The sequence below is a fragment of the Staurois parvus genome, unplaced genomic scaffold (genome assembly GCF_062004578.1).
Source record: "Staurois parvus isolate SC_StPar_1 unplaced genomic scaffold, SC_StPar_1.0 ptg000221l, whole genome shotgun sequence".
Classification (NCBI taxonomy): domain Eukaryota; kingdom Metazoa; phylum Chordata; class Amphibia; order Anura; family Ranidae; genus Staurois; species Staurois parvus.
Genome location: NW_028318017.1, coordinates 3,368,811 through 3,389,331, shown reverse-complemented (window position 1 = coordinate 3,389,331; position 20,521 = coordinate 3,368,811). Strand labels below are relative to the sequence as shown.

At 48.5% G+C, this 20,521-nt stretch overlaps 1 protein-coding gene across 1 annotated transcript; it reads right to left on the bottom strand.

Moving 5' to 3' along the window:
• Positions 1-10,327: 10,327 nt before the first annotated feature.
• LOC149460801 (gastrula zinc finger protein XlCGF66.1-like) lies at positions 10,328-12,011 on the bottom strand. Its single transcript, XM_089679314.1, has 4 exons — positions 11,964-12,011; positions 11,020-11,148; positions 10,613-10,747; positions 10,328-10,526 (listed from the first exon to the last, which is right to left on the bottom strand). Exons 1-4 carry the CDS (start codon positions 11,988-11,990, stop codon positions 10,335-10,337), a joined length of 483 nt encoding a protein of 160 aa, XP_089535440.1. The 5' UTR covers positions 11,991-12,011; the 3' UTR covers positions 10,328-10,334.
• Positions 12,012-20,521: the final 8,510 nt, after the last annotated feature.

The following is a 20,521-nucleotide window of genomic DNA, read 5'->3' as shown; positions in this document are numbered from 1 at the left end:
GGGGAAGGGGTGTGGTACACGCTTGGGGCAAGGCAAAGTTCTCAACCAGAGACTTAAAGGAATCAAAAAGGTACTCGTCAGCTCTCTATCCGACTTAACCAGGTCCCCCTGTGAAGTAATCTCCTCCCTAACCAGCCCTTTGATACAGGACCCACACAGCACCTTTTTCCAAGAGTCCTTGAGGGTCACTTTGCATGAAGGGCACTTCCGCTCAGACCCCTGGTGTGTCTTGGGCATCTCACGGACTTTCTCCTGCATAAAGAGAAGAGGAGACCCAGGGGACCCATTACCTTTAGGGAATGCTATGACCTCCCCACCCACCCTTTTTTCCTGGTAGGGAGTGGGAGCTACAAACCTGGGCTCTCCCCCCACCCTGGCACCTCTGACCACCAGAGGGCTGGGAACACCCCTTGGAGCTAGGGGCCCACAGGTAGGGAAAAGAGCTCCACTGTGCCACCTACCTGTAACTGGCTGGTATTGGCCTTGCCTGGTCCCAGTGCCTCTGCTCCGGACATCATCAGAAAGGTGGTCGCCTGAGTGCTGTGTTGCTTGCCTCTGCAGGATACAGCACTCACACCACTGTAGATGCTGCCCCTCGTGTCCTCTTAGGCCACAGCCTGAAGCCATGTCCCTGGAGAAGTCCCACCTCTTCCACCAGAAATGACATTGCCCGTCATCAGGCCCAGCCCCGGCTCCGATGCCGGGACAGCAGGACTCCCCCCAGGTCCCTCTTGACACCGGACACAATGGCGCCTGACTCCCCAACACCTCTCTCAGTGGGGGGCGGGCTGAAACCTGACAGGTAAGCGCAGCCCCCCGTCTCCTATGGATGGGGTCCGCCTGTCACTGCGCAACCATGGGGGGTAGAAACCAGCTCTCTTGCCCACACATCCCCACAGAAGCACCTCTCTCTCTCCACCAGGCCCTCCCGGTCCTCTGAGCTCACCTGGACAGGCCTCCAAAGCGCGTCTCCCCACCGGAGGAAACACCAAAAACAGATTGTGAGGGGAGAGGCAGGCCTTTTATTTTGGGTGGAGGCGGTTCCTCAAGTGGGGAGGAGCCAAGGTCTCTCAAGGTGCTGTCCTAAAAGAAGGGAAAATATAATGTAAAAAGTGCATGTACATTCCTTCTGTGTGCATTGGGGGAAGAGGGTTGGATATTATTTGCTATTTGCTGGTTGAATAATTACCATTGCTTTTAAAAAAAAAAAAACAAAAAAAAAAAAAACACACACACTTGCCACTAGATGGAGATAATTGCTATTATACTTAGCGTTGTCTAAAGCCCAAATATAGTATTATTTTCATTTTTTAACCCCTCCCCCCCGAAGATTCCCCCCCCCCTTCCGGACCAGGCCATTTTTTGCATTACAGCGCTGCGTTACTTTAACCGACAACTGCGCGGTCATGCAATGCTGCACCCAAATTAAATTTACGTCCTTTATTTCCCACAAATAGAGCTTTCTTTCGGTGGTATTTGATCTACTGTGCGTTTTTTATACACACACACACATATACATATATATATATATATATACACACACATATATATATACACACATATATATATATACACACACATATATATATATATATACATATATATATATATATACACACACATATATATATATATACATATATATATATATATATATACACACACATATATATATACATATATATATATATATACACACACATATATACACACACACACACACATATATATATACATACACACACACACACACACACACACATATATACATACACACACACACACACACACACACACACATATATACATACACACACACACACACATATATATATATATACACACACACACACACACACACACACACACACACATATATATATACACATATATACACACACACACATATATATATATATACACACATATATACATACACACACACACACACACACACACACACACACACATATATACACACACACACACACATATATACATACACACACACACACACATATATATATACACACACATATATACACACACACACATATATACACATATACACATATATAGATCTATCTATATCTTTTTGTTAGTAAACATGTCCAGTAAAAAAAAAAATAAAAAAAATCAAGTTTCCTCATAAATTTAGGCCAAAATGTATTCTGCGAAATGTCTTTGCTAATTAAAAAAAAAGAAAAATCCCAATATGTGTAAATGAATTGGTTTATGTGAAAGCTATAGCATTTACAAATGGTGGTATGTGTACAAGGATTTTTTTTCCCACTAGTAATGGCGGCAATCACCGACTTATAGTAAGACTGTGGCAGACATTCTGACACTGAGGGGGTGGACTGACTTGGTGTCACTGACATCCCCAGTGACACCAATACAGTGATCAATACTAAAAAAAAAAAAAAAAAAAAAAAAAAAATATCAAGTTACACTTACGGTAACGTCTTTTCCAGGAGTCTTTCAGGCCAGCACCTTGAGAGACCTCGGCTCCTCCCCATCTGAGGAAACACCTCCACCCTAAAATAAAAGAGCTCCACTCCCCTCTGACCTCAGTTCTCCAAGCATCTTCCGGTCACCTGGGGAGACACAATGCGAGACAACATAATCGTAATAAGCCATCTTCACATAACCAATATCAACACTGGGTGGGAAACCGGTGCTGGCCTGAAAGCCTCCTGGAAAAGACGTTACTGTAAGTGTAACTTGATTTTTCCCCTTTCGTCTTTCAGGTCAGCACCTTGAGAGGATAAGCAAGTACTCACCCCTCGGGCGGGCTAACTGCTTGCAAGACCTTACGACCAAAGGCCTGCTCCTGCACAGGTCCAGTCTGTAATGCTTGGCAAATGTGTCATAGTTGGACCATGTTGCCGCTCTGCAGATCTGCCCTGGGGAAGCCCCTGCTAGCTCTGCCTGGGTAGCTGCCACCGCTCGGGTGGAATGCGCTCTGATACCCTCCGGGGCCTTCAGGCCCTCAGCCTGATACGCTCCTGCAATTGCCAGCCGCAGCCAGCTGGCCAGCGTCCTTCTAGACGCCTTCTTGCCTCTTCTAGCCCCCTTGAAAAAAACAAAAAGGGATTTGGTGCTCCTAAACTCCCTAGTCTTCTCTAGATACTGGAGTACGCACCTTCTTACATCCAAACAATGAAGTTTTTCCTGAACTACCCCCACCGGGTCAGGAAAAAACAAGGGAAGGACAATGTCCTGTTCCCTCTGGAAGCTCTGGGCCACCTTCGGAACGAAGGACGGGTCCGTCCTGAAAACTATTCTGTCCAAAAAAATACGGAGATAAGGTGTTCTGATCGATAGGGCCTCCAGTTCACATACCCTCCTTGCCTGGGTAATTTCCACCAGAAAAGCCGTCTTAATGGTGAGCTCACTAATTGGGCAGGACTCCAGGGGCTTGAACGGAGCCCTAGTCATCCCTCCGAGCACCTTGGCCAAATCCCACACCGGAAACGGTCTGGACCTTGGAGGCCTCTGCCTCACCAGAGCTTTAAAAAACCTACTCACCAACGCCTCCCTGGCCAGGGGCGTTTCTAGGAACACACTGAGGGCCGAGACCTGGCCCTTGAGCGTGCTGACAGACAACCCCTTGTCTGTCCCCGTCTGCAGGAATTCCAACACGGAAACCAAACTATGGGTTGCCACTGATGCCTGGTCACACCAGGCTGTAAAGCAACCCCAGACCCTACCATAAATGGCCTGGGTCTCCTCCTTCCTACTGGCCAGTAATGTCGCCACTACCCTAGGCGAGAACCCTTTCTCTAAGAGGAGCTGCTGCTCAGAAACCAGGCCGTTAGCCTCAATCTTCCCACGCTGGGGCAAAGAACCGGCCCCTGGGTTAACAAATCTTCCCTTGGTGGCAGCCCACAGGGTGGACGAGAGGCTAAATTTTTTAGGGTCATGAACCACGCCCGCCGCGGCCAGAAGGGAACTATCAGGATTAACGAGGTCCCCTCTGTCCTGAACTTCCTTAGGACCAGGGGAAGCAAAGGAACCGGGGGGAAGGCGTAACAAAGCCGGTAGTCCCACCTCTGACCTAATGCTTCCACCGCTTTTGACCCATCCCTGTGGGATAGAGAGAAGAAATTTGGGACCTTGTTGTTCCTTCCCGAGGCAAAAAGGTCCACATCCGGGGATCCCCACCTCCGCACAATCTCCTGAAAGACCTCGGGGTTCAAGGCCCATTCCGACTCCCTGAGCTGAGTCCTGCTCAGGAAGTCTGCCTTCTGGTTCAGCTCCCCTCTCAAGTATATCGCAGACAGGGACGCCAAGTTCACCTCTGCCCAGGACAACAGCGTTGCCGCTAAGGCTCCGAGGGCCTTGCTCCTTGTTCCTCCCTGCCTGTTTACATAAGCCACTGCCGTGGCATTGTCCGTTAGGACACGCACATGCTGGCCCGTGACCCACGCTTGGAAGGAGTGCAGAGCCTCCCCCAGTGCCCTCAATTCCTTCCAATTCGAGGATTCGCCCTTCTGCACTAAGGACCATTCCCCCTGAGCCACTAAGTCTCCCAGGTGGGCTCCCCATCCCTTGGAGCTGGCATCCGTAGTGACCTCCCTGGATACCGGAAAGCACCACAACAGCCCCTGAGTTATGCTGGACGATCTCCTCCACCACCACAGAGACCTCTTCACACTGGGGGGAACCAGGACCCGGTTTTCTAGGGAGTGACTCCTCCTGTCCCAAACTCTCAGGACCCACAACTGGAGGGGACGCATATGCAGACCTGCCCACTGAACTGCTGGAATGGACGTTGTCAGTAATCCAAGTACTGACATGGCCTGCCTTATTGATATCGACCTGCTCCCTAGCAGTAATCTGATCCCTGCCTCCAACTTGGTGATCTTCTCTGAAGTCAGGCTGGTCTTTTGATTTACTGAATCTAGAGTGTAGCCCAAGTAAACCACTCTCTGAGAAGGCACCAGACAGGACTTCTCTAGATTCAAAATCCACCCCAAGCTTTCTAGATGGCCCCTCACTATAACCAGATCCTGCCGCAGGTGAGCCTCTGAATCTGCGAAGAGCAGCAGATCGTCCAGATAGGCTACCACTGAAATCCCCCTTAAGCGAATAGAAATCAGTGCCTCAGACAGAACCTTGGTGAATACTCTTGGCGAGGAGGAAAGTCCGAATGGAAGAGCCCTGAACTGCCAATGTCGAATTCCTCCCTCTCCCCCTATTGCCAACCTGAGGAACCGCTGAGAGGCCTCCGCCACGGGCACGTGCAGGTAGGCGTCCTTTAAGTCTATGGATGCCATGAAAGCACCTGGCGGGATTAGGGACCTGACTGTAAAAATGGAGTCCATGCGGAACCTCCGGTAACGCACTGACCTGTTCAGGGGTTTTAGGTTCAAAATCAGCCTGAACGCCCCAGACTGCTTTTGAACCAAGAACACATGGGAATAAACCCCCCTTCCCTCGTTCCTCTTCCGGGACCCTGGTGATGACCCCCTGGGACTCTAGAACCTCCAAGGCATCCACCAGAGCAGCGGCCTTCGCCGGATCCTTTGGACGGGTCGTCACAAGGAATGTCTCGGATGGCGGCCCTATAAACTCCAACCGGTAACCCCTTCTGATGATATCCAAAATGAAGGGGCTGGCGACCACGGCTTCCCACTGTGGGAGGAAGGCCGCCAATCTCCCTCCCACAGGAGGAACAGAGTCACCTCGGTTTCTGGGGTTGCTCAGGAGGGCGAAAAATCACCCCCCCTACCTCTCTGCCCAGCAGACCTACCCTGACCTGCTGGCCGCAGGCTCAGCCTCTTTGCCGGGCGGGCCTTCCGTGTCCCTCCCTCCTGCACTTTCCTCTTGAGGGGGAAGGACTTCTTCCTGTCAGCAGTCCGGTCCAATAATTCCTCCAACCCTGGGCCGAACAGACAGTCTCCTGTGAGGGGGATGCCGCACAACCTAATTTTAGAAGTGATGTCCCCCTGCCACGGTTTCAACCACAGCGCCCTTCTAGCTGAATTGGTCAGGGCAGCAGACCTGGCTCCCAACCTCACCGACTCTGCGGAAGCGCCCGCGATATATCCAACCCCTTGCAAAAGGGTCTCAAAGAGGCCAAGATTTTTTCCTTGGGAGAGTCTGCCACAATATGGGCCTAATTGTGTAAGCCAGTACTCTTAAGTTTCTGGCTACCACCGTTGTAGCCATGGCCGGCTTCAGGTTGTACAGGGTTGAGTCCCAGGCCTTCCTAAGGAGAGACTCCGCCCTTCTGTCTAATAAGTCTGGTAAGACCCCCATGTCTTCAAACGCCAGATCTGTCCTACTGGTCGTTTGGGAAAAGGCCATGTCTAGCTTAGGACTCTTGTTCCAGACTGCCTCCGGGTCCTCCGAAAACGGAAACCTCCTTCTCAACGCCTTAGAGAAGAACGGCTTCCTTTCCGGGTCCTGCCACTCCTTCCTAATAGTGTCCACCAAAATGTCATGCACAGGAAATATTCTGTGCTTGTGCTCCTCCAACCCTTGATACATTTGGTCATGGAGAGATAAGGCCTTAACCTCCTCCTTAATGTCCAGGGTTTCGCATATAGCCCCCAGGAGCTCATCTACCTCCTCTAGGGTCAATTTGTACCGGGAGGGGCCCCTGCCTTCTCTGCTCCTCTTCAGACCGGGAATCCCCCACTGGTTCCTCCCCAGTCACGAGGGGTTCCCTGTGACTCACAGAAGCTACCTGTGTCTGGCTGGTGCTGGCATCTCCTGGTCCCGGTGCCTCTGACATCTCGCTCAGGAGGGTGGTCGCCTGGTGCTGGCCTGTCCCCCAGGCCGCTGTGCACCGCACCTCCTTTTTAAAATTTGCGCCACCGTGGTGTGAGGGTTGCGACCGAAAGCGGAAACCGCCGTCTCCCGACATCCAGCCCGGCAAAGTCCTCAGACCGCCAGCGTGGGAAGGAGGGGAATTTCCCCCGATCCTCCCCAGATCTCACCACAGCCACCCCGATGCCCCCCCCTCGCCGGAGAGGGTCGGGGGGCGAAGAGCAGGTACGTGCTCAGTCCCGTCACCCGGGATGCGTGCCCACTGCACCGCAGCCTGCCCTGGGAGGATATGCAGCTGGACACTCCGGCCTTCACTCCCGGCTGCGCCGAGCCTCACAGCCGGATATCCGGCCCTCGGCTCCCGTCGTCTGCCGCACCTTGCGCCTCCTCGTGTCTCCCCACCGGAGGAAACACCTGAACTGAGGTCAGAGGGGAGTGGAGCTCTTTTATTTTAGGGTGGAGGTGTTTCCTCAGATGGGGAGGAGCCGAGGTCTCTCAAGGTGCTGGCCTGAAAGATGAAAGGGGAAAAAAGCACTGACACTGTACTAATGGCACTGGGCAGGAAAAGGTTAACATGAGGAGTGATCAAAGGGTTAACTGTGTGCTGGGTGTGCTTTACTAGGGTGCGCGGGGGGGGGGGGGGGGGGGGGGAAGGTGTCTTTCACTGTAAGCACACTGCTCTGGATGGCTGTACTGTGCGCAGCCATCCAGAGCAGTGTGCCCGAGCTGACAGGGAGAACGGTTAGTAAACAAAGCAGTCCTCCTCCCTGTCGGAAATCACCAGGCGCCGGCGAGTAAGTACCGGTCAGGTCCTGGTGATTGACAGCTGCGGCCGTGAATGGCGGCGTGGGTAGGTCACGCATGCCCCCTACCCACGTGCATGCCTTACCCAGGTATTTGTATGACACCATGTCTGAAGAAGGAAACTAAAAGAAAAAAAAATGATTTGTTGGATGAATATGACAATCATTCTTCCAGCCATTACAATTTCTGGCCGTAATTTAACACAGTGATTTCCTATGACATCTCCATTTAGTGATCATAATCAGGTATTTTTCCTGAAATACTTTAATCAGTTAAAATTGTGCAACATTACATTATAGCCAACCTGGTCCCACACTTCCTCCATGTCTTTGGTGACCTCTGACCTCCTTATGAACTGTTTCTTCCATGATGAAGATCAGCCATGGAGTATATCTGAGGTGTATATCAGGGTGTGCTTCTTCCCCACATGAGAGCTGGGATGTCCAGCAACATTCATCTAGAAGACATTTCCCACACTCAAGGCACTAATACATCTCCAGGGTTGTGTGGGATCCCTGATGTACAGGAAGGCAGGACTTCAGTGAGGAACATTTCCCTCACTCAGGACAGGAATGTGGCTTCTCCCCATGTGGGAGACAATCTGATGTTTGCTAAGATGGTACTTCTGTGAAAAACATTTCTTGCACTCAGGACAGGAATACGGCTTCTCCCCTATGTGACATTTCTGATGTCTGTTAAGATTGCACTTCTGTGAAAAACATTTTCCACACTCAGGACAGAAATATGGCTTTTCGCCTGTGTGAAATCTCTGGTGTACCTTAAAATTTGACCTACTTGAAAAACATTTCCCGCACTCAAGACAAGAAAGTGGCTTCTCCCCTGTGTGAGATTTCTGATGTAGAGAAAGACCTGACTTAGATGAAAAGCATTTCCTGCACTCAATACAGGAGAAGCTCTTCTCTGTTGGAAGGCCGGCCCGGTCCCGCACAGTCTGAGGTTCCTCAGGACTCGAGGAATCCGATGGTCCATCTACACTGCGTGGTGCCGGATGGACATTGGAGGGAGCCGGGTTTTCTCCTGGACTATACTGTGTGATGTCCTCATCTTCTACTTTCCAGTCTGGAGACAAAGTGAGACAATCCTCGGAGGTTTTCCTCATCTCCCGGCCATGGACTAAAATACAAAGACAAAGAGGATTACTAGACAGGAGCAGATTGGTTCCCCCAAACCAGGACTCCGCCCACATCAGGAAGCTTGGTCTCTGAGGAGCTTACAATTCCACCCTCAAGGGAACTAGGAAATGGCTCCTCTGATCTCCTACCAGGTCATTTCTTTATTCATGGACCTTAGTCAGAGAGTGAGGAAACAACCAGAACTGTCTTTTATAGGAGGGACAGTGATGAGGGGATTATAGGACGAGGGTCCCCACCCCCTCTATCACTCATCACCATCTTCCCAACACAAGAAGTACTGCACTTCCTTATTTAGTCCATGATTTAGTCATGAAGAACAGCGGGGCTGAGCCCCACCAGAGGTCAGAGAGTGAGGATGGGGGGAGAACAACCAAGATGAAGACTGGACTGATCCTGAAGACCACCATCATTGGGGTATTGACTCCTCCCCCATTATCACTTTCTGTTTAAGGGTCCAAAGGTGGAGGATGTTATCACATTATTATCACCATGTAAAAGTCTGTGATGGGTGTAACCAAAGATAATCCATAATATGTGTATATATAAAACAGTGGGGGGATAGCAGAAGTCAGGACTATGTAATATACAACAGAGAGTATGTAGTGCAGGGGTCAGGAGTATGTAATGTACAACATAGAGTATACAGTGCAGGGCTCAGGAGTATGTAATGTACAATATAGAATATATAGTGCAGGGGTCAGGAGTATGTAATGTACAATATAGAATATATAGTGCAGGGGTCAGGAGTATGTAATGTTCAACATAGAGTATATAGTGCAGGGGTCAGGAGTATGTAATGTACAATATAGAGTATATAGTCCAGGGGTCAGGAGTATGTAATGTACAATATAGAGTATATAGTCCAGGGGTCAGGAGTATGTAATGTACAATATAGAGTATATAGTGCAGGGGTCAGGAGTATGTAATGTACAACACAGAGTATATAGTGCAGGGGTCAGGAGTATGTAATGTACAACACAGAGTATATAGTGCAGGGGTCAGGAGTATGTAATGTACAACATAGTATATATAGTGCAGGGGTCGGGAGTATGTAATGTACAACACAGAGTATATAGTGCAGGGGTCGGGAGTATGTAATGTACAACACAGAGTATATAGTGCAGGGGTCGGGAGTATGTAATGTACAGCATGGAGTATACAATGCAGGGATCATAACTCATAATATTGGTATTCCGCAATCAGTGATAATCTAAATCAGTGGTCTCCAAACTGCAGATTGGGGGCAGGATGTGGCCCTTTGCTTGCCTTTATCAGGCCCTCGGGGCACTCTTCCTCCCACTGCTACCAACAATGGGGCATAATTCCTGTTACTGACATCAACAAAGCAGTATTTCTCCCACTGACAACAATAGTGCAGTTTTCCTCTCTCTAATGCCAAAGCTGCACTGTTTACGCCCATTGATACCAGGAAAATTTCTACTCCCAATGGCCCCCCTAAAGTCTGGACGACAGTAAACTGGCCCTTTGTTTAGAAAGTTTGGAGACCCGTTCTAAATGTTCACGAGACAAGCTGCAAAGGTCCCACACTGCTGCCTCCCATCTCCTGAGACTGAATCCATTGTTTCTATGTGTTTATCAGATGATGGGGGATCTAGGTGGATCCTCCGTACTGCTCTCTCCTTTACAATAAAGTCTCCTCTTACCCGGTGATGTGAGGGGCGGCTGATTGTCCATCATGACGTCCTTGTAGAGATCCTTGTGTCCTTCTAAAAACTCCCACTCCTCCATGAAGAGATGGTCAGTGACACCCTGACACCTTATAGGAACCTGACACACACAATGATACAGTCACCATCCAGACACATCCCTTGTCTGTTACTAGAGAATGTCCCAGAATTCCCGGCACCGCTCACCTCTCCTGTCAGCAGCTCCATCATCTTCTCTGTGACTTCTAGAATCTGCTGCATGTTGTGTCTCTCAGGTTTTAGGGAGTCACATGGAGGCACTGTGATGGTCATATGATCACCTGACTTCAGAAGAGGAAAAATCTGTATTGAAGAACCAATAGGAATATCATGTTAGAATCCCAGAATCCTCCTCACCTCTCCGGTCAGGTCTGTGTATTATGAAAAGAGCTAAGAGTGATGTCATGTGACCTCCCAGAATCCTCCTCACCTCTCTGGTCAGGTCTTTGTTTTATTAATAGAGATAAGAGTGATGTCATGTGACCTCCCAGAATCCTCCTCACCTCTCCAGTCAGGTCTGTGTTTATTAATAGAGCTAAGAGTGATGTCATGTGACCTCCCAGAATCCTCCTCACCTCTCCGGTCAGCAGGTAGAGGATCTCCAGGGTGAGGTTTAGTATCTTCTCAGTCATGTGACTCCGGTCCTCCTCCATCCTCATTGGTGCCATCATGTGATCTATACAGGTCTCCTTGTAGACGGATAACTTTGGGAAATGAAAGTAAGAATGATTTGGATGGTATTGGTCACACAATAATAGGATGTGGATGTGAGGGGGGGATAGGAGGGTTGATGGACATTTAAGGACTACTGCCCCCATGGGAACACATATAGTTTGGACTGCTTAGTGTTTGTGACATCTTGGAGGACCCATAACCCTCTTTGCTTGTCGGATCAGAAATTCCCTTTTCTCTGTTGGGTTTGTTTTGTTTTTTTAATTGGTTTGCAAATGAAACAGAACTCCTCTAGGAACAAGTGCTCACCAACGAGTGAAGGAATGGCCTTGATAGTTCAGAACAAATCACTTGACCAGTGAAATAATAAGATGGTTAAGATTGCCTGTTCTGTGAGGTCTGAAAAATAAGTGTGGATGGGAGGGCCATCACAGACCCAAAGATGCCCCTCAGCATCTCCCTGAGTCCTCCAGTCCCCCATTCTTCACAGTCCTGCTGTCTGAGCACACCTTCAAGGGTAACAGCAGTGGCAGTGCTAGGGTCGCTGGTTCAAATCCCAACCATGGTCCCACCTGCCTGGAGTTTGCATGCTCTCCCTGTGCCTGCATGGGTTTCCTCCGGGTACTCCACTTTCCTCCCACACTCCAAAGACATGCTGGTAGGTTAATTGGATCCTGTCTAAATTGTCCCTAATATGTGTATGTATGAATGTGAGTTGGGGACCTTAGATTGTACGCCCCTTGAGGGTTAGGGACTGATGTGAATGTACAATATATATGTAAAGTGCTGCATACATTGATGGTGCTATATAAGTACCTGAAAGAAATGGGAAATAACATATAATTACCTCCTCTGCTGGAAAACCCACCAACATCTTCTCTCTACTTCCTCCCCATTCACCTCTCACCCAGAACTTCCTATATATACCTGCCATCACTTCCTGTCTTCCATAGAGACTTCCTGTCTGTACCTGACATCACTTCCTATCTGTTCCTGACATCACTTCCTGTCTGCCTTCCATAGAGACTTCCTGTCTGGGTAGAAGTGAGATCCCCACCTTGTGGAGCTCAGAGGAATTGCAGCCCCGAGAAGCGTCTGGTAATGTGACCCCGACCTTGTGCTGTGCTGTGTATGGACTGTACACCAATCAGCCATAACATTCTGACCACTGACAGGTGAAGTGAATAACACTGATTATCTCATTACAATGGCATCTGAAAGTGGGGGGATATATAATGCCGGCCATAGACAGGTTGAAAATCGGCCGAATCTTTGCACCATTAGTGGGTTAATTGGTCGGCCGTTTTTCGCACATTTTTTTCAGGCATGTTGGAAAATTTGCGGCCAATTTTGACGATCAGCTGATTTTCCTGGCAATGATGGGCAAATCAATCGATCGTTTTACCAATAAAAAATTTGAGCATGAGCTGTGACCTCCAAGAAGAAAAAGAAGAAGAAGAATAATAAGAATTCCAGTCCGCTATTATATATTTTTTTTAACGGTGGTAATGCTGGCCGATCGAACGACCGATGTTTTATTTAAAAAAAAAAAAAAAAAATCGGCCGATGTTTGACTCATCTATGGCCTGCATTAGGCAGTGAGTGAACATGTTGTCCCTGAAGTTGAGCTGAAAGCAAAAAAAAAAAAAATGTTAATTGCAGTTTGTTGTGTATGGGGCTGTGTAGATGCAGAACAGTCAGGGTGCCCATGCTGTCCCATGACCACAGCCAAAGCTCGTGGGAGGTCCTACAGTTCAGGTGGGCGGTCACAATGCGATGACGGGTCGTCATACTGTTCTGGTGGGAGGTCCTACAGTTCAGGTTGGGGGGTCACAATGCGATGACGGGTCGTCATACTGTTCTGGTGGGAGGTCCTACAGTTCAGGTGGGGGGGTCACAATGCGATGACGGGTCGTCATACTGTTCTGGTGGGAGGTCCTACAGTTCAGGTGGGGGGGTCACAATGCGATGACGGGTCGTCATACTGTTCTGGTGGGAGGTCCTACAGTTCAGGTGGGGGGGTCACAATGCGATGACGGGTCGTCATACTGTTCTGGTGGGAGGTCCTACAGTTCAGGTGGGCGGTCACAATGCGATGACGGGTCGTCATACTGTTCTGGTGGGCGGCCCTACAGTTCAGGTGGGGGGGTCACAATGCGATGACGGGTCGTCATACTGTTCTGGTGGGAGGTCCTACAGTTCAGGTGGGGGGGGTCACAATGCGATGACGGGTCGTCATACTGTTCTGGTGGGCGGTCCTACAGTTCAGGTGGGTGGTCACAATGCGATGACGGGTCGTCATACTGTTCTGGTGGGCGGTCCTACAGTTCAGGTGGGTGGTCACAATGTGATGACGGGTCGTCATACTGCTCTGGTGGGCGTTCCTACAGTTCAGGTGGGGGGGTCACAATGCGATGACGGGTCGTCATACTGTTCTGGTGGGCGGTCCTACAGTTCAGGTGGGGGGGTCACAATGCGATGACGGGTCGTCATACTGTTCTGGTGGGAGGTCCTACAGTTCAGGTGGGGGGGTCACAATGCGATGACGGGTCGTCATACTGTTCTGGTGGGAGGTCCTACAGTTCAGGTGGGCGGTCACAATGCGATGACGGGTCGTCATACTGTTCTGGTGGGCGGCCCTACAGTTCAGGTGGGGGGGTCACAATGCGATGACGGGTCGTCATACTGTTCTGGTGGGAGGTCCTACAGTTCAGGTGGGGGGGGTCACAATGCGATGACGGGTCGTCATACTGTTCTGGTGGGCGGTCCTACAGTTCAGGTGGGTGGTCACAATGTGATGACGGGTTGTCATACTGCTCTGGTGGGCGTTCCTACAGTTCAGGTGGGGGTCACAATGTGATGATGGGTCATCATACTGTTCGGGTGGGCGGTCCTACAGTTCAGGTGGGCGGTCACAATGCGATGACGGGTCGTCATACTGTTCTGGTGGGAGGTCCTACAGTTCAGGTGGGCGGTCACAATGCGATGACGGGTCGTCATACTGTTCTGGTGGGAGGTCCTACAGTTCAGGTGGGGGGGGTCACAATGCGATGACGGGTCGTCATACTGTTCTGGTGGGAGGTCCTACAGTTCAGGTGGGGGGGGTCACAATGCGATGACGGGTCGTCATACTGTTCTGGTGGGCGGTCCTACAGTTCAGGTGGATGGTCACAATGTGATGACGGGTCGTCATACTGCTCTGGTGGGCGGTCCTACAGTTCAGGTGGGCGGTCACAATGCGATGACGGGTCGTCATACTGTTCGGGTGGGCGGTCCTACAGTTCAGGTAGGCGGTCACAATGTGATGGTGGGTAGCACACAAACGCACAACTTACTACGAAAAATAAAAATGAAATAAAGAAAAAATTAATTTCACCACCATTTTATTCTCAGCAAAGGAAACAGATGCTAATAGGCTGCAGGAGATCTGCGGAAGAAAGGGGTGGGGGGGGGGCGGGAAAGCTTTAGGAGATACGCTTCAACCAGCTCCCTTTTTTAACCACTTCCTGTCCGGACACTTTCACCCCCATCCTGTCCAGGCCAATTTTCAGCTTTCAGCGCTATCACACTTTGAATGACAATTGCGCGGTCATGCAACACTGTACTCATATGAATTTTTTTAGCATTTTTTGAGACAGATAAAACTTTATTTTGGTGGTATTTATTCTCCACTGGGATTTTTTTTTTTCGGCTATATAAATGAAAAAGTCCAAAAATTTTGAAAAATGTGTTTTTCTTATAAAGTTTTGCAAATAAATAATCTTTGTTCATAAATCTTGGCCAAAATGTATTCAGTTATCTTTTTAGTAAAAAAAAAAAATAACCCAAATTAAGTTTATAACCAAAAATTATAATTTAAAAAATTTTGTTTTACATTTTTATTTTAATTTTTTATATATTTTTTTTTTACATACTGTCACCCTAGCAGTACAGTGTCACCATAGTGACACTGTACTACTTGTGGGGGGTGATGAAGATTTTTTTTTTTTTTTTACACTGATTACTTTTACACCCATAAAGGCTGTAAAAGCAATAATTTCTCCTTCTCTCTGGCTGCATTCTTGCAGCCATTGAGAAATACTGTGAGAGCTGTGATTGGTCACAGCTTGTCACATGGTACAAGGCTGTTGTGAATAGCCCTGTACCATGTGACCTCTGTGATCATTCGCAGATTTCTCAAGTAGTAAGCAATGATGTCACAAGTGACATCTTGCTTACTACTCTGCATGTGATCACTGATTGGCCAATCAATGATCACATGATTGGGATCTCGCACAGAGGTCCCGTACAACAACTTGTGTTCCAATGTGTCCGGAGGACACAGTGGGCACCGGATTGAGGTGCTGCACACTCCCAGGGAGCACGCACAAGCAGGGGGGAGGCCGTTTATAAACAGCCACCCGCCCCTGCACTGCTCCTGTTCAGCCGTTTATATACATGGGCCAGACAGGAAGTGGTTAAAATTAGATCTCCTGCAGCTCATTAGCATCCATTTTCTTTTGTTTTTCTCAGCAGATCTCCTGCATTCTATTAGCACTTTTTTCCTTTCTTTGTCTCAGCAAATCTATATCCAATGAGCGCCCATTTTTCTTTTTTTCTGTTTTGTAGGCCAATCTCCTGTAATCTATTAATATCCCTTTCCCAGTGGCGTCCTTAGGTGGGTGCGGGGGGTGCAGGCCACACCGGGTGACACCTATCGCACCATCATAGGGGGGGGTGTAACAGCGTATACCCAGAGATGGACGAGGTTCAACCATTTTGGCTTCAACCTCCATCTTGGCAAAGGGATTAATCATCCTGACAAATATATTTCTCCCTCATTCTTCCCCCCACCCTCCTTAGAGAGTCCCAGCAACATTTGGCCAGATGTGTGTGAGTTAGGAATGTCACAGAAGGGTCATAGGAGCTATAAAGCCCCCCAAGGGAGCTGGGGCCTCCCTGTCCAAAGAACCTGCAAATTGTAACACCTCGGAAGAGATAAGGCAAGCTTTCCCAGGAGTTGAAAGAGATTCCAACCTAATAAACCTAACTCAGCGTAGGTGACAGAATCAGATAAACTTTGTTAAAATCCATCTTTCCCCTATGTCTCATATCTTGGAATATGAGAGACTTACATAAAAACCGGACATATCGTCAGATGAACAATGAGCAGGCGAACATTTTGATAGGTCACTCACCTTGTCTCGGACACATTGGAAAGCAGAAAAATAGATCTTGTGAACCGTTCAGTGTATAATTTCATATTTCATATCTAATCAATCCTCAGACTTGTCTGCATAATAATCTACCCGCGGGTGGAATGTCACTTGTGCAGATGGAAAGTTATGGGCCAAAATATGAGTTACAGGAGATTTTAGCTCTAGTTGAGGTATCCACCCATACCTCCACACCCTACATGGGGTATTGGTCTTTGACTTCAGAGATACCCCCTGCTGGGGAACACAAAATAGGCTGTCAGGCCTAAGAGTGTGAGTTGAAGACATCTCCCATTTTAACATCAATACCACCTGGGGAGACCCGTGCCCTTTCACTCTGAAACTTGGATCTGCTAACCCAGGACTTTGGCAAGTACCTTAACCCTTTCAACTCTCTCTGATATCTCTTTGCTGTGCTATGGTTCTTTGTATATGTATACATATATCTTAGTTACATCTTGCTTCTGTAAATATTTTTATTGCACCCGTTTGACCTTTTAGTAATAAATCTTTCCTTCTGAAAGTGTTGAACTGTTTTTATAGTTCTGTATTGCAATTTACGAATTCCTGCCTCTAAAGAGAATGCTACTGTGTTTGTTTAACTCTGCATAATCGGCCTGCGGTGACCGTATTGTGCAGATGATTATCTGAACCATTGTAGTGTTTTAGCTGATATCGCCGAGTTTCCTCTTTCTCTGTACAAAAAGGAGGTGGTGGCAGTGTGAAGGGTTAATTGCGTAATTAACCAGACCCAATAACAATCGCCCACGCTGCCGGTACATCGATTGTGGTCCATTAGCTGGAAAATTGTTGTGCAGGGTGCTGCTGGGTGTGGCATTGTTCCGCATGTCACATTGCGGTTTTAGATCGGCTAGTCCTTCGGTCACGAGTTTGGTGAGAAGGTCTGGGGTCTGACGCCGCGATCGTGACAGAGGGGTGACACCAAAATGAAAAAATGTAATTTCGACTGAGCAAAACTTATATTTGGGCCGGACCCTCTCCACGTGCTTTGTAGGGCAGTGGCGCCAAATCCTGGATTGATCAGATGAAACGAATAATAAGCGGGATTAAGGAACAGGAAGGAACTGCGCATGTGATCGAATCTAACGTCCGCACAACAAATCGCAAGGAACTTAAATGCCCAAGTCATGTGATTACGTCATCGGATCCAATCAGCTTCAGTGAAGTAGGTCCATAGTCTAGAGGGGTGACAACATACTTTTAACACACTGGGTGACACCAACTCTAGTGACACCACTGCCCTTTCCCTTTTTCAGTGGATCTCCTGCAGCCTATTAGCTCCCATTTCCCTCTCTATGTCTCAGCAGATCTCCTGCAGCCTATTAGTGCCTTTTTCCCTCTCTATGTCTCAGCAGATCTCCTGCAGCCTATTAGCACCAATTTCCCTTTCTATGTCTCAGCTGATCTCCCGCAGCCTATTAGTTCCCATTTCCCTCTCTATGTCTCAGTAGATCTCCTGCAGCCTATTAGCACCCATTTCCCTCTCTATGTCTCAGCAGATCTTCTGCAGCCTATTAGCTCCCATTTCCCTCTCTATGTCTCAGCAGATCTCCTACTGTCTGTTTGCACCCATTTCCCTAGAAGACGCAATATATAACCAAATTCATGGATCCCCAATATGTCCAGGCTGAGAATTGTGGTGACAGAATGTAGTCCCCTATATCCTCATAATTATTGTCATCTCTCCGGAGTGTGCACTGATAGGTGATATGTGTGGGATGATTGCTATTTTTGTTTGAAGGTGCCCCCAATGTGCATATTTGCATTCATTCGTGTATGTGTGTGTGTGGGGGGGGGAGTTAAAGACATCTTTTTAGGGGGATTTTAAATGGTTGGGTGGAATTTTAGTTTTTTATAATTTTACTAAACTATTCATCTCAGAGGAGACAAAATGTCTAATGTGATGATTGGTGAGACCTCCGGGATCCCTGATGTCTCCCATGTCCTCTCATGATGCTGATGGACCTCTGATGTCTCCCCTTTCCTCTGATGAAGCTGATGGACCTCTGATATCTCCCTATCCTCTGATGAAGCTGATGGATCTCTAATGTCTCCCTTATCCTACAATGAAGATGATGGACCTCTGATGTCTCCACGTCTTCTGATGAATCTCTAATGTCTCCCTTATCCTACAATGAAGCTGAGGATCCTCTGATGTCTCCCCTGTCTTCTGATGAAGCTGATGGACCTCTGATTTCTCTGCTGTCCTCTGATGAAGCTGATGGACCTCTGATGTCTTGATTATCCTACAATGAAGCTGATGGGCCTCTGATGTCTTCCCAGTCCTTTGATGAAGCTGATGGACCTCTGATGTCTTGATTGTCCTACAATGAAGCCGAGGGACCTCTGATTTCTCCCCTGTGTTCTGATGAAGCTGATGGACCTTTGATGTCACCCCTGTCCTCTGATGAAGCTGATGGACCTCTGATGTCTCCCCTGTCCTCTGATCAAGCTGATGGACTTCTGATGTTTCTCCTGTCCTCTGATGGACCTCTGATGTCTCTCCTGTCCTCTGATGAACCTCTGATGTTTCCCTTATCCAATTAAGCTGAGGGACTTCTGATGTCTTCCCTGTCTTCTGATGAAGTTGATGGACCTCTGATTTCTCCCCTGTTCTCTGATGAAGCTGATGGACCTCTGATGTCTCCCCTGTCTTCTAATGAAGCTGATGGACCTCTGTTTCCCTTATCCTACAATTCAGCTGATGGACCTCTGATATCTCCCCTATCCTCTGATGAAGCTGATGGACCTCTGATTTCTTCCTTATCCTACAATGATGCGGATGGGCCTCTGATGTCTTCCCTGTCCTCTGATGAAGCTGATGGACCTCTGTTGTCTCCCCTATCCTCTGATGAAGCTGTTGGACCACTGATGTTTCTCCTGTCCTCTGATGGACCTCTGATGTCTCTCCTGTCCTCTGATGTCTCTCCTGTCCTCTGATGAAGCTGATGAACCTCTGATGTCTTGCTTATCCTACAATGAAGCTGATGTACCTCTGATGTCTTCCCTGTCCTCCGACAAAGCTGATGGACCTCTGATGTCTCCCTTGTCCTACGATGAAGCTGATGGACCTCTGATTTCTCCTGTCCTCTGATGAAGCTGATGGACCTCTGATGTCTCCTCTGACCTCTGACATCCTGCAGGGAATGTTCACTGAAGCAAGGGGAGATGCAGGAGCAAATGTTCACTAAAGGAAGGGGAGATCCAGGAGCGAAAGCTCATCCAGGGAAGGGGAAATCCAGGAGTGAATGTTCACCATGGGAAATGGACAATAAAGGAAGGGGAGATCCAGGAGAAAATGTTCACTGACTTCCCTCCCCTCTAATTGGCATCACCTTCTATGCCAATCCTAGGTCTGCAGATGGGCCCATGGCGGGGGTGTGTAGGGGGACCCACCTTTACCAGGGTGTGCAGGGGGGACTCACTATTACCAAGGTGTGTGGGGGGACCCATCATTACCAGGGTGTGTGCAGGGGGGCCCACTATTACTGGGGTGTGTGGGGGGACCCAGCATTTCCAGGGTGTTTGCAGGAGGGCCCACCATTACCGTGGAGTACGGGAGGACCCTCCATTATCACGGTGTGTGGGGGGGTCTCACCATCTGCAAAAAACATAAAAATAAAATAAACACCCACAGACACCTTCAGAGATCCCCCTCAATACATAAGTGGCCTGCTATGTATTTTGGGGGTCTGTGTGATTTTTTTTGTTTTTAAAAAGGAATCCAGCAGGGAATTGTCATTTGCCGGCAAGTTCAAACTCTTTTTTAGATTTGAAGATGTCACTGCCAACCTATTTTTTTGCCACCCCCTTACCTAGATAATGGGGATGTGTAATTTGACAGATTTAGACAGGAGCCCCTAGAAACCTTTGGAGGACCCCTGGCTGAGAAAGGCTGGACTAGGCAGTCATATATTTCTGTCCCCCTTGGTGGGAGTGGAGGTGACCCCTCTATAAGGATCTACAGTCCATACACACCCAGCACAAGGCCGGGGTCACACTACCAGACGGCTCTCTGGGCTGCAGTTCTGCTGAGCTCCACAAGGTGAGGATCTCACTTCTACCCAGACAGGAAGTCTCTATGGAAAACAGGAAGTGCTGTTAAGTACAGACAGGAAGTGATGTCAGAGACAGACAGGAAGTTTCTTGTAGTAGGAAGTAGAGAGAAGACATTGCTGGAAGTAGCAGC

Bases quoted from the DNA above. Each gene is read 5' to 3' on its own strand.
- LOC149460801 (XM_089679314.1), bottom strand. From the start codon at position 11,990: ATGTTGGTGGGTTTTCCAGCAGAGGAG. The intron at 11,149-11,963 runs GTAATTATATGT...CATTTCCCAAAG, and splicing joins TGGGTTTTCCAGCAGAGGAG to TTATCCGTCTACAAGGAGAC. The intron at 10,527-10,612 runs GTGAGCGGTGCC...TGTGTGTGTCAG, and splicing joins TGGAGCTGCTGACAGGAGAG to GTTCCTATAAGGTGTCAGGG.